The 13527-nt window shown below is 43.2% G+C and overlaps 2 protein-coding genes across 2 annotated transcripts in view; one reads left to right on the top strand and one right to left on the bottom strand.

Moving 5' to 3' along the window:
* Positions 1-8484: 8484 nt before the first annotated feature.
* Positions 8485-10729, bottom strand: OTUD1 (OTU deubiquitinase 1). The gene has a single exon (XM_013949225.2). The coding sequence runs from the start codon at positions 10626-10628 to the stop codon at positions 9303-9305; it is 1326 nt and encodes a 441-aa protein (XP_013804679.2). The 5' UTR covers positions 10629-10729; the 3' UTR covers positions 8485-9302.
* Positions 10730-11131: 402 nt separating this feature from the next.
* The window catches only part of C2H10orf67 (chromosome 2 C10orf67 homolog), a 58329-nt gene continuing 55933 nt past the window's right edge, over positions 11132-13527 (top strand). The window contains exons 1-2 of the mRNA XM_067291787.1: positions 11132-11231; positions 11591-13068. The gene's annotated coding sequence lies outside the window, so the exon portion shown is untranslated. The remainder of the gene's footprint in view (positions 11232-11590; positions 13069-13527) is intronic.

Raw genomic sequence — 13527 nt, 5'->3', positions numbered from 1 at the left:
TAATTTTGTGCAATCGAAAACAAACCATATATCAACTCTGTTAGAGGTTAAAATTTCTAAAATACATTTGAGACTTGACTCGCAAGAGCTAAGATCTCTATTAACATTTAATCTCAGGGACGAGGGGGGAAAGAGGAGGCAACATTCTGCAAAAAATGTGAAAAATCATTTTGTATGCCAAGAAAATGAAGGTAAAGTTATAACTAAGATGCAAAATCCACAGGCCAGGCCATTCAAAATCAAGCACACCTCAGATGCTACACTTTCATCTCAGGGTTGGACACACTGCTTTCATTTTCATTCACTCAGTACTGATCCTGTCTTCATAGTGTTTAGCAAATGCACTCAGCATAAAGAGTGTTTAGCAACAACAAATGTTCCCTAAAGAAGACTTTCTGTCTGAAAAGATTCTTTTCAATCATTAGTCTTTTTAGCAGTGAGAGGATAGAAATCTGCTCCTGATCTTTATGGTGGATATACTGCCATTTTTGTTTATTTTTACTTTATTTATTTTATCTCTCCTTCCTCATTCACAGTCACTAGGGATTTCTGCATGGGGACCTATATGTAAGACCTGGCCTCATATCACAGCTTCACTTTTAAAAAAAAGAAGACTGGAGATGACAATGCCCATGTTAAGAACTCTTTTTTTGTTTCTTTTCCATAATATGCTACTCTCTCCTCTTTCTTTCCAGTTTTGATAGTATTAACTACCATTGGAAATACTACCCAACATTTCCTGCTGATGCTATGGGAATAAGCACATTAAAGTTTATGAGGAGATTAAATACATTATGTCAGTAGTAAATAGACTGAAACAAATATCTGAACAGCAGATAAATCTGGATCCAGGGTTGAATTTGGTAGAAAAATTATTTGAATTCCACTGCAGACCTCCAGGTGATCAAACGTCATTGGCACTTCCAGAGCTGTAAAATGCTTCTGTGGCTAGCCATAAAGTACTAGTGAAACACTTATAGTCTGTAGATAAAAAGTAAATATAACCAGTTTAGAGCAGCTTTGAAGATTTTTTTTCTGAGAGATTTTAACACAATAGTGAGAGAACTGATTCCATATTCTAGCAGTGTATAAACTCTTTTTTTCTTACACTTCACACTGAAGAAGAATGATATAACACATGGTAAGAGAACCAGTAAGATACACTGGACTACAAGTTTCTCTACACAGTGGCAGCACCTACTTCTTGTCTACCTCATCTACCAACATCAAGTGGCTGAAGGAGATTTGACACGGCTGATGACTGATGGCCAGCTAGAGCTCAATCCAGAGAGCACTGAGATAGAGCTCAAAGGCTGGAGCAAGCACCAAAAGTCTTAGCAGAGATTAGCTCAATCTCCTTGACTGAAGTAGCACATCTACTATTACTTAGTCTCACAGTCAAGAAGTCCACTTGGCAGAAGAACTTCTGGTAGATGTTAAGGCTGATGCCACTGCCAAGACTCTTTTGTGTAACTTGTCTCTGGGAAGAGGGGCACCATGGTCCCTTTCAGACAGAATCCACCTGCAGCAATTTCTCTCTTTTGCCACCCAAGGTAAGTCTTGTACAACGTATCATGTTTGGTTGCAGATTAAAAAAATTTCAGAAATTCTCTACTACAGGCTACAGGCAGCTATTTACTCATCAAATAATATCATGGAAAGCAATCCACTCTGCTGACTGCCCGTTAGTTTCAAAGTGGGACCCAAGGTGTGGATGTGACAGATGGCACCTGGGGCTTGCTGACCACTGGAGCAGTGAGCAGCCCGAGGCAGAGCTGGGATCCTGGCTCTTGGCAGGCGTTCGCCCGAAGTCTGCATCAGAATGGCCGAAAGATAGCTGAGGTCATCCAGGCTTCAATGCTGCACAGATACATGAGGTAATCAACTGCTGATGATTCTTATATGCAAACAAAGTGTATCACACGTACAAGTTTGAGCATATGAATAATATTCAGTGCAGTGTATACCTTACATGGGTTAGGTGCTCTTACAGTCTAATCATGCATCTCTGCTAAGTTTCTTAATTAAAATAACAGAGGCTTTTGTGACAGGCCCAGAAAACCTTAACGCCAATGAACTTTTGGGCCCTGATTAACGCAGACTGTTAGCATTGCTAGACAGAGAGAAAATTAATGTATGGACAAACAACCACTATTCAAGTCAGAAACCATATTGCCATCTCATTCCCCACCTAATCTGCAACACACCGGGCCTACCAAAGATAAAGAAAAAATTTATCCCAAGTGTTTATTATCATTTAACTGATAATTTTAAGGACTCATGGAAGCAAATACAGCAGGAAAATTGTTGGGACATTTTTATGTAGGATGGAACTGTTAGAGAATTACGGGTATTCTGCTCAGTCATTTTAGGAAATATTTTGCTCTAAAGGACAAAAAACAATTCAGTGCTGAAAAATTTCAGTGTGACAATAAAGTATTTTGAACAACATACTGGTAGGGTATCCCAACAGCCCCTGTTGTGATCACATATTTGGTGAAGCTTTCCACAATAGTAACTATTTTCTCCTGAAAGATTCTTTATTTTACCTAATGGAGGTATTGTCCTATTTGCCCATTTTGAAATGTGTGTCTCTCTCTGGCCAGAGTTATATCAAATTCTTTGAGGAAAGAGAGGAAACTAACTACACAAATGCTATCAAATACCCCACCAAATAAGTGATTTTTTTTCCCATTTGTTACCATTTCTAGCATTTTCAGATGTTACAAGGCCTCTTCAGGGCAACAGACAGACAGCTACCTAATTGAGAAAGCATCCATAAATATTTACTTCCTGATAAGTAAGATAAGCTGCCTGCCAGAAAAAGTCAATGGAGATTAAGTTTTCAGATATCTGCAAAATCTGTGTTGTTAGTAATACTGCTGCACACAGAAGCCCCAGTAGGGACTGCAGCTTTGTTGTGCTACATGTTCTACGTTCTAAAAAATAGTTGTTTATCTGAGGAAACTTCTCAATCAGCATTTTTATAGGTATAAATCTGAAGTAAAAGATCTTACTTTACATGTAGTCAGCTTTTCAGTTCAGTAAGAATTCAGGCCATATGCACAAACATTCATTACCTAAATCTAAAGATTTTTGTTCCTTGGACTCTGGTCATGGTGGGAAATAAAAGAAACATGCAATTACTTCCTGGATCCTAATAGCAGAACATTGTATTCTTTTTTAATCTACCAGTATTAGTCTGCTGTGTCTCCATTCTCAGTTTAGCAAAAATGTAACACGCTGTCAGATAACAGTGATTATTTTTTAATAATAAACACAGGTGCACTAAAGCCTTTAGATCAGCAGTCATAATGCCTATATAAGATGATATAGTCACCCTTCAAAGCAAAACAAGTCCTTTCATAATTGCTTCAATACGGGCTCCACCTTTCTTTCCAGTTATACATAAGCAACAAAACAGCTGTCAGCTCCTAAACTCATCCAAATGCCTTATTTAATTAGATTTTGTTTTACAGCATAACTAGGCTCCAGGATTAAATTTGAAAGGATAAATAGCTGACAACCAAAAAAAAAATTAAAAGGAAAAGGAACTAGGAAGCTGTAGGCAGGGTTTGCGGGAGGAGTAGGGATCATGTGGGTAATTAATGAGACGATCAGTTTTGCCATTGCTCCTAGCTTAAGCCACAAAAGGCAAGGTCAGTCACCGCATGTAACCTAATTCAGGGGAGCTGAAGTTCAGGAAAGCAAACAAGCCATACAGACACTTTAGTTAATTGTTTAGTCAAAACTCAGTCTTTAAATCATATGGAACACAGATGATTGAGATGTAAGATGTACTGCATTATTTATTTATAAAACGAGTACATTTTGATCAGAGACACTCTGAAAAATACCAAAAGAAGCTCTGTTGGAGTTCCAAAGATTGTTATTTCTAAAAGCAGCCATCTAAACACGAACACAGCATTAGCCGTGGGGAAAATTAAGTATTGCTCTTAGCCATATTAGGTTAAATTGACAGAGCTTACAAAGTTCCAAACCCCACTCAGGGAACAGATCTGAAACCATGTGTTTGCTTGCCCAGAAATGTTGGTTAGCTGAATAGCTGAAAAATGAAGCTTTACATTCAGCAAAAAAATGAAAGGAATATGCAGGAATCATACTGGATCCTTGTATGTGTGAAAATAATGTGATCTAGATAACAAAACATTTGGATAAAATTAAAAATATACATATTTCCAACATCTTATTGGAGTCTCAAAAGGCTGCTATTATGTGCTTTATGAGATTTTTAAAAATCATGTTGATCCTTGCAAACCATTTTGAGATTCTTCCATGCTTTCACTCTTTGATATCTAACAACAGAAAGCTCACAGGCTAGAAAAATGCATCTTTGCCCACGCAATTCTGTCCAGGTTTTTCTGAGGTACTTGTTACATTCCTTCTTTCATTTGCAGCCCCCAGAAAGCTTGCCAGGGTAAGAACTTAGTGAGCACCAACAGCGAGCTTGATGCACGCTATCATCAGAACAGCAGCGAAGACCCACTGCACATGACAGCGAGTCAGGACCTCCCAGCGCTTGGGATGCAGGTGAGCACAGAGGAAGGAAGGATGGAAGATGACCTGGGCTCCTTCACCACTATCTCCCAGCTCCAGCTTTCCTCCCAGCTATCTTCCCCTCCTATAATAGCATTCTTTGTTGCAAATACCACTCTTTATGCAGCTTAACTGCGCTATAGTGCTGAAGGTTTGAATCATGTCTCATGAGAAACAACAGCTTATTTTCTATGACTTTCATTTTAAAAAAAACTAGGAAATAAAAAAAGCATTAAAAACATAATATGTTTTAAAATAGATTATAAATTAAAGTTGGACGTGAAATATGAAAGCCACTTCTTTCAACTAAAATGAATGTATATATGTTATAAACCAGCTTTTACATTACTAAGTTCAAATTTGAAAGTTCTTTTCTGCTTCTGTAAAAAAGTCCCAGTGATTACAGAATTACATGACAGAACTGATGTCCTTTCACACTGCTACTCAGAACCTTTCTGCATGCTGTATACATTCATATAACTGCATAATTCAAAAATGGGACAGTCTTTTAACACCAAAGCTGAGTTTTTGCACCTTAATTACCAACATCCTATGAACCCCTCTTATTAACACTTACCAATAAACTGTTAAATAAATTTCAAAGAATATAAACAAAAAAGACTATATTGGTCTTAAGCAAACGCTACTTACCAGCAGGTACCTGCCTGCATTATGAGACACCTACAGTCATTTTCTACTTGGTCATTTTGACAACAATGTGTACATGCACACTGATATACCACAAATTTTTTTTCCTTAAAAATCTCATGAATTACAACATAATAAGAAAAAAGCAAACAGAAGAAACATTTGGATGCAAACAGTTTTGTTCATATACCAAAGTACTGAAATACACCTTTTATTTCCAAAAGTAACATTAATGTAACAGATTTATCCTTTACACATGTAATGTACTAGCAAAGTACAACAGGAACAGATAAACCCAGTAGCTGGCATTAGGCAACTTTTATATATCCTAAATAAGTTAGTAAGCACAAACAAATCATCCACTGAACTTTCCAAAAAGAAAACAGTTGACTGAGATGAAGAACAACATTGGAACAAATCTTCCCTTTTCCACTTGTCCCCCCATTTTGGAATGCATTCATTTTACATACAAACCAGGGTGAGTCTTACAAACCTTGCTTTGTGTAACAGCTTCTTTCCAATACACATGGAAATTATAATATATCCATTACACATTTAGTGACAGAATGACATAGTCTTGACAACCTAACAAACTCCTCAGATGAAGTATCTGCCATGTTTTCTAATTCACAATTCTGTTATAAAATGCAAGTGAAGATGGCATCACAAAGTTTTAGGTTGGTGTGGAGTCTGCAGGAGCTGACTCAAGTTCATATTTGCTCGGTTTAGCATTAAAGCATTTTCTACCTTGCTTAAACAACCATACACCTGAATACTGAAAATTAAGCTCTCCTTCTCACTTATTGCCAATAATAAAGATTCTGTTGACTAAAGTCCCCGGACAGGTCTAAGGATTAACTGGGTTATGCAAGTGATTAGCCAATGTTAAAATAATCAGGTACTGAAGTTACAAACGAGGGTAACATTTGTCCTTCCCTAGTTACTGGAGTTGTTAAACAGGAAACAGCAAGGGCAAATTTGTATCTAATTGTGCTTTTGCTGGTACAGTTTATTTCAAATGGAGGGGAGGGTACACAGATGAAAAGCTACTATGTTACAAGCAGTTTTGCTAAAGTAAAGCAGGGCCATATTAGGATCACCACCTGTGCAAAATGCTAATGTCCAAGCAAGATGCTACTAGCTTGTATCTGACCTCGGTGTCTCAGCTGAACTTTAAACAGTTACACCAGTTATAATTTTTTAATTTCCCTGTGCCTTAAATGTCTGACATGCCATTTTTTCACTTCCTTTTAGGATAGACCCAGTACATAACACAAGTCACAAAAATAAGTACCTTGTTATATGCTTCAGCAATACGTTCTTAACGTCTTTGCAAACTAGTTCCACAAGTAACCTTTTTTTTTTTTTTCCCCAAATTCCTTAAAGTTATATGCATTCACCTATGAACCATGCAGTGACACCAAAACTACTAAGGAACCCTCTGGGAACTTATCGCAGAGTTCTGTGCTGTTCACTTTTACCACTACTTTTTTGTTTCTATTCTTTTTTGTTTTGTTTCTATTTTAATAGAAATTGTATCTCTCAGAGTGAACACTACATCAATCTTTCTTTGCTTAGTTTACTTCATTAGTGTTTAAAGGTAGGTGCATCTACACAATTCATGATGTATCTAAAGCTGGTCATTTTAAAAGACCCAAAAGCAAAAAAAAAAAATTTTTAAGTTTGGGATACTGACAACTTTTTGAGTGAATTCGTTACATCCAAACAAAAGCATGAGCATTCTCAATAAAAGCTTTGAATGAGTTACGCACATTTACACATAGTAATGACATTAATATTTTTGCAGTTAAGAGTCCACTATAGTAGATGTTTTCCCTATCAACTACCTGTTTCTCATAAATATATTCATTTGTGTATTTTCGCCTTGTCCACACCTCAGAATTAAGCTTTCAAGAGATTCAGTAAAGTTAAACAGCAGCGGATTTGCAAGATTGTATTTCCCCCGCCCCTCATTTGACCTCTAAAGGAAAAGCATCACTGCATGTGAAGAAAATAGGGAAAACTCTGCATTTAGCACTTCAGTGTTTTGGAAGTAACTAGTAGATTTATTTAAATCTACTATTTGCACCATAGCATGCAAATAGTAACAGCACCAAATATACACATTACCAGTCCTGTAGCTCTTCATCAGAATAAGATGTTCAATTAAGACTGCTTCATTTCAGCTACTTAGTTCATTTTTTCATTCTGATTTTAATCCAGTACTGTTCTGTTAAATAAAGATGGACTTCTAATGTTATTGGAGATGGGGGGGGGAAGGATATATATAAAAATACACACATAGACGCACACAAACAGTAGAGTGCTGTTTACCAACTTTCAAGGCATTTCAATCTTAAAAGGGAACTAAAACGCTGCAGCTCCTTATGACCTTACCTCCGTGCAAGTAATAAGAGGGTTGCAGAGGTATCAGTGGTGACAGGGCAAAACCAAAATGAGTTTGGGAATGACAACATAACAGAGGTTCCCAATTACAAAGTCTAAGTGCACGTGGCCCAGGAGGCAGCTGGCTCATCACAGCCACTGACACTACCAGCCTAGGCATAAGGTTTGGGAACCCCTCTTCTAAGACGTATTAACATACAAAAATGTTTCTTATTGGCAAAGACATATGCTAAACATCTCTCAAAACTACAAAAGAATTAAAAATATTCATCTTTCATTAAATGTTTACATTTCTTTTGGACACTCAAAGACACCAGAATTATTAGCTATTCATATCTGTAAAGTACCATGACCCTTCCTCTCTCCAATTAATTGGGGAGACAAAGACAGAGAAGCTAAATAAAGGGTCCTGGGCAATTTGCAATACTTCACCATACCAGGAATACAAAGGGTGGAAAAAGAGCACAAGTAAAATTATATTCTTTATTCATTCCATTTTAGCTGAGAATGTTCCTATTATACAAATACAGTATAAATTCCAAAATCACAATATATTACAAAATAAAAAAGTACAAACTGCATTACTTAATAAATATATCTAACAAGTTAATCAGAAATTAGAAGTGACAGAATTCAGATTGGAAACATTTAAATGTTTGACCCAGCAAACCATACAAATCTCAATTTAAATACTTTTTTTTTAAACCATAACATTGAATACCATTCCTGATTTCTTGATTAGAAAATAACATCAAAGGAATAAAAATGTTGTGATCGGAAAATTACTTCTTGGTGCAACACAAGTGCCAAAAGAGAAGCAGGGCTCATACAAAAGACACCATAACCTCAGAAACAAGAACACAAACACGGAGGTGCAGCCAAGGCAATTTATTGCCAGAGCAGGAGACTATTATCTAGTCACAACATTCTATTGCAAGTTAATGTTCTGTTATTACAGATAAATAAGTGGAACAGAGGGTGAGCCAACCAGGCAACAAGAGGCCAGTTTACTCAAAACAGTAATTAAATACAGAAGAGTCAATTGCTCCCTGCACTGTTCATGTGTAGCTGCATTCCAGCTGGCTCAAAGGACCTGTTCTGTGCTCGAGGCAGAGAAAGCAACCGTTCTGAAAAGCACTCTTTTCATACTTTGCTGCACTTTTACAAAAACTATTGTTTAGCTTTACCAAAAAAAAAAAAAAGCAGCTTTCATCAATTAGGGAGGGTCAGTCTGACATCAACTTCATTTGGTAGAAATATAAGGTTTATGGGTAAAAAAACACAGCAAAAAATAGCTGTTACATCATAAGCCTTATTTACAAAACAAACAGTTTACAAACGTTTTTGGCTGTACAGCTGAAAGCCAGATGCTAACATGAGATGTAGAAGATGGAGGTAACAGTTTAAAAATATTGTGCAAAAAATACATTCTTATAGAAAACAGAGAAACCGTGGGGAGGAGAGACACAAATATACACGGAGAATCTGCTCGCAAATAATCCGAGGCTAACTTTATACAACACAGAATATTACAAATACGTTTGGATTCACCTCCCCCCCGCCCCCAGCCTGCGTTTCTTCTCAGCCTGGGTGCTGCTGCTTTATTAAGGATTAAGGCATCACCATCGCAGCCAGCACACCTCCCGTCTCCGAGCCCGCAGCAGAGCGCCCAGCCTGGGGGCCAGGAGGGCTCACGAGCAAGCGTTCTGCTCAATGTACATCTTGGACAGGGACACGGCCATGGACTTGGCCAGCTCCTCATCCCGCCTGCGCTGTACCTGAGTCTGCCTGCACCACGCCTCGTACTCCGGGTTGGGGCACACGCGGTCCAGCACGGCATCGTAGTGCCCGTTGCTAAGCCAGCTCAGCCAGATGCTGGGCCGCGCCGGGTCCTCGGGCCCCAGGTAGTGAACCATGGTGGAGACAGTGGGGCTCTCCGGCCTGCCGCCCGTGGTGAGGTGGATGTTCACGTTCAGCATCTGCCCCATGGCCAGCAGCTCCGGGTAGCCGGCCCAGGCCCCGTCCTGCGCGGCGCCGATGAGGAACTCCCCCACGTCGCCCTCGATGATAGGGCTGAAGTGATCCAGGTGGTCGGCGATGTAGTGCACCGTCTGCTCGCGGAGCTCGCCGTGCAGGCGCTGGTCCCCGTACACCGCCTTGCAGACGGCGCGGTAGAGGCAGTTCCCGTCGGGGATGATGTGGAAGCGGAACCGGCCCTTCTGCCGCAGGTACTTGTCCTGCTTCTCCACCTCGGCCAGGTACAGCGCCAGCTTCTCGCTGCGCTCCGGCCGCCCGCCCGGCCCCCGCGGCGCGCCGGGGCCGCCCGCGTCCTCCTCCGCCTCGGCCGGCGCGGGGCCGGCGGCGGGCTGCGCCTCGGGGCCGCTCCTCTCCGCGGGGCGGCAGCCGGGCGCCAGGCCGGGCGCGGCGGCGGCGGCCGCCTGCAGCGCCTGGCAGTGCTCGCTGAGGCGCAGGCTGCGGTTGCTGGGCTCGCCGGCGGGGCGCGGGACGGCGGCCGCCTCGCCGTCCCCCCCGGCCTGCCGCATGCTCTCCAGGATGCCCTCCAGCCAGGCGCGCCCGTGCGGCGGGGCCGGCCCCAGCTCGCCGCCGGCCTCGGCGCGCTGCACGATGCGGATGGGCACGACCCGCTCCAGCGGCCGGCGGCGGCTGACGGTGATCTGCGCGCAGGAGCTGTACTGCGGGGCGCCCGCCCTGCGGCCGCCGGGGCCCGCCGCGGGGCCGCTCGGCATCACCTCCAGGCAGGAGGAGAAAGCGGGCATGGCGGCGGCGCTGCCGGTGCCTCCCCCCCCGGGAATTAAGCCGTCCTTGGCGGGGCTCTCGGCGGCCGCGCTCTGGCCTGCGGCGCTGGCGGCGCTCGCTGCCTCCGCAGACGCGTGTCCCGGCGACAGGGAGACCTTGAAGACACCTGCCGCGCCCGCCGGCGCCGGGGCGGCCGCTGTGGCGGCGGCCGCTGTTCCGCCCGCTGGGTAGTGGGTGATCACGGAGCTGTAGAGCTGCATCCTCGGTTCCCCGCGGGCGGCGCTTTATAGGCGGCGCCGTCGGAGCCGGGGCGGGGAGCGGCCGCGGGGGCCGCGCTCGGGCTGCCGGAGAGGATGAGCCGCCCAGGTAAAAATAAACAAGGGCATCACCCCCCTCCCCGCCGCCGCCGCCGCCGCCCTCCGGCCGCCGCCGCCCTCCCCGCCGCCGGCGCGGCCCCGCGGCGGGCGGCAATTCCGACTGCGCCACAAGCGCCGCGCGGGCCGCCCCCTGCGCGGGCGCGCGCGCGGCCGGAGCACTCGGGCCCCTTCTGGAAGCTGCTGGAGGCCGCGCCGCCGGGGGGCGGGGCCCGTGTTATTCCCGTCCCGCCGTACGCGGGAAAGCGCGGGAGGGGCCGTGCCGGGGCCGCGCCGCGCCGCGCCGCGCCGCGCCGCGCCGCGCGGGGGCCCGCCTCCCCTGGCGGAAGGGGATGCGGTGCGCTGCGCCGGCCGCGGGGGGGCGGGAGCGCGGGCCCGGGCGCGGCTCGGGGCTGCGGGAGCGGGCGGCGCCCTGCGGGCCCGCGGCTCCGCCGCCCCCGGCATGGCGGGCCGTCCCGGCGGACGGCCGTTGGTGCCCGCTGGATCGTGGTGCGTAGCTAGATACGTAGTCGCGGCCTGTCCCCTCGCGTGTAGCGGCGCAGAGGCGGCGGCGGGGGGCTTTTCGGCCCGGTTCAGGCCGGGTGCCGAGGCGAGGCGCGGGAAAGGGCCTGCGGACAGGGGCCTCGGCGGGAGCCCGCCTCGCCGCGGGGAGAGACGGCGGCGCCTCTGCGCTGGGGGCGGGCTGGGTGTTGGACGGCAGTGATGGGCTCTGACAGAGTACTGGGAAGACTTTAAGGACAAGAATGCGGCATCCGCTGTCCTCAGAGGCTTACCTGGAAAATGTTTCAGAAGTAGCAAAAACAGTGTCTCACAAGATAATTTATTCAGCCAAGCACTTTGATTTTTAGAACTGACCATCAAGAATGCATTACTGGAGGTGTTCTAACTGCAACTGACTGATGCTACCTTGTATCCACGTTACTATTGAAAAGGACTGATGCTCCTGCCTATGCATAATCTGCTCCATGGTCCGGAGTTTGCAGCTGAGGTAGAAATATGCATTCAGTAGTTTTTTGACGCTTGCTGGATAAGCTGCTATTTGTCCACCCGTAATCCTACTTAGGAAAACATAGTGCATACATACATAAAAAGTATGGTATAAATCATCAAATAATAACAGGAGAGAAAACTTTTAAAATATAGGTCTCAAAAAGATCATTTGTAATTGGTTGGTCAATGCCTGTAGTGTCTTAAAATTAAGCTGTGTCTTTTAGTCTTAGCTGTGTTATAAATAAACTCATATCTAAGCCTTTGTCCATGAATGACAACGCTGTCTATACACACTGGACTTGATTATGTTCTGACAGGAATGCTGACCAAGAAATACCAGCTTACACTATGATCAAATGTTAACAGACATATTCCTACCAAAATGAAAAGCAGATATTGATAAACGTGATTTCAAAGTGATACTTTATTTTTCTGGATTCCATCCCATAGACTCAAATGTCTTATGAAAAGCTTTAGTAATCCAAGTAGCTTGCAGAACTTTAAAAAACTTTAAATTTGGATATTCTGACAATTTTGTGCCCCTTGTTCCTCTTTTACACTAATTAAAAATAAAATGATTAACTACAAGGATCATTTGCAAAACACTACCATGTCAAAAATAATTGTTTCTTTAGAGTTTAGTTGTCTTTTGGATCCATATGCAGGGAACTATTTCCTATCTCAATCATTGCAGCTGATTCCAGGGCTACCAGCAATACAATATAGCATTTCATTCTCCTCTTTATACAAAAAATGTGATCTGATCTGTGACTGACTTTTAGGTTGAAGGAAAAATGCTGAAATTCTTGGTGCTAAAAACAGTGGTATTTAAGAGAACAGTTTTCACATCCACCTTATTTTTTGTTTTGGATAAAACATTGCAGATAATTCCATGCATTGGGAACCTTTTAATAAAAAATTACAGAATCAATATATTTCCACAATTACTGCCTAAGAAGTTGAAATGTAAGAGGAATATCAGGTATGAATCTAAGTCCAAATATTCTGACTTACCTGTCATGTCCAGAAAGTTGATATCTCAGAATGAATGATGATATGTGTAAGCCAGGAGCATTTCTGGCAACCTATTACAAGGGGATAAGGTATTACAGCTCTGAAATTACAGAATGACTCTCATATTTCAGAATGTTCAGAACTTGTGTTTTAAATATAGCTTGTGAGATTAGTTGCTGAGTCTTTATTTTTGGACAAATCAGTGCTTAGAGAGGAATAATATACAGATCAAATGGTGGTAAATTGAAAAGCTTTCCTCCTTGAAGTGAAGAGTTGGAGCAAAAGAAAAATTCCTGTATAGTTTTCAATCAAAATTTTCAAGGTAAATTTCTGAGTTAAAATACTTTCTAATATGTTCATAGTTGACCTAATGTAAAATCACTAAAAGTTGCCTCTCCTTAAAGGGTTTAAAATGTGCCAATAGATGTTGTGGTTTTGTTCATTGTGCATAGATCAATGTATATTGTATGGAGATGTACATAACTTCATCCCAAGCAGCCCTTTTGCCTACTTTTTTTTAGTTTAAAAATGTATCTGTATGTTTCTGGGGGGGGAGGGAGAGACAGAGGGAGAGACACAGAGATGGAGGGAGGGAGAGAGAGAGATTCCCCTCATTCTGTTGGAGAATAAGAAATGGACCCATTAGAATAAGAACATTTTTGTTACAAATGAGTGCTGCATTTTGAATACTCAGTACTGAAATTTTCTTCATTCTAGGATGTTACAGAAACTCCTGATAATGACTGTTCTGCCTCTCCAAAACTATTGGTTATTTGGGGCA

This window comes from Apteryx mantelli, chromosome 2 (genome assembly GCF_036417845.1).
Source record: "Apteryx mantelli isolate bAptMan1 chromosome 2, bAptMan1.hap1, whole genome shotgun sequence".
Classification (NCBI taxonomy): domain Eukaryota; kingdom Metazoa; phylum Chordata; class Aves; order Apterygiformes; family Apterygidae; genus Apteryx; species Apteryx mantelli.
This window is presented reverse-complemented; position numbering and strand designations above follow the sequence as displayed.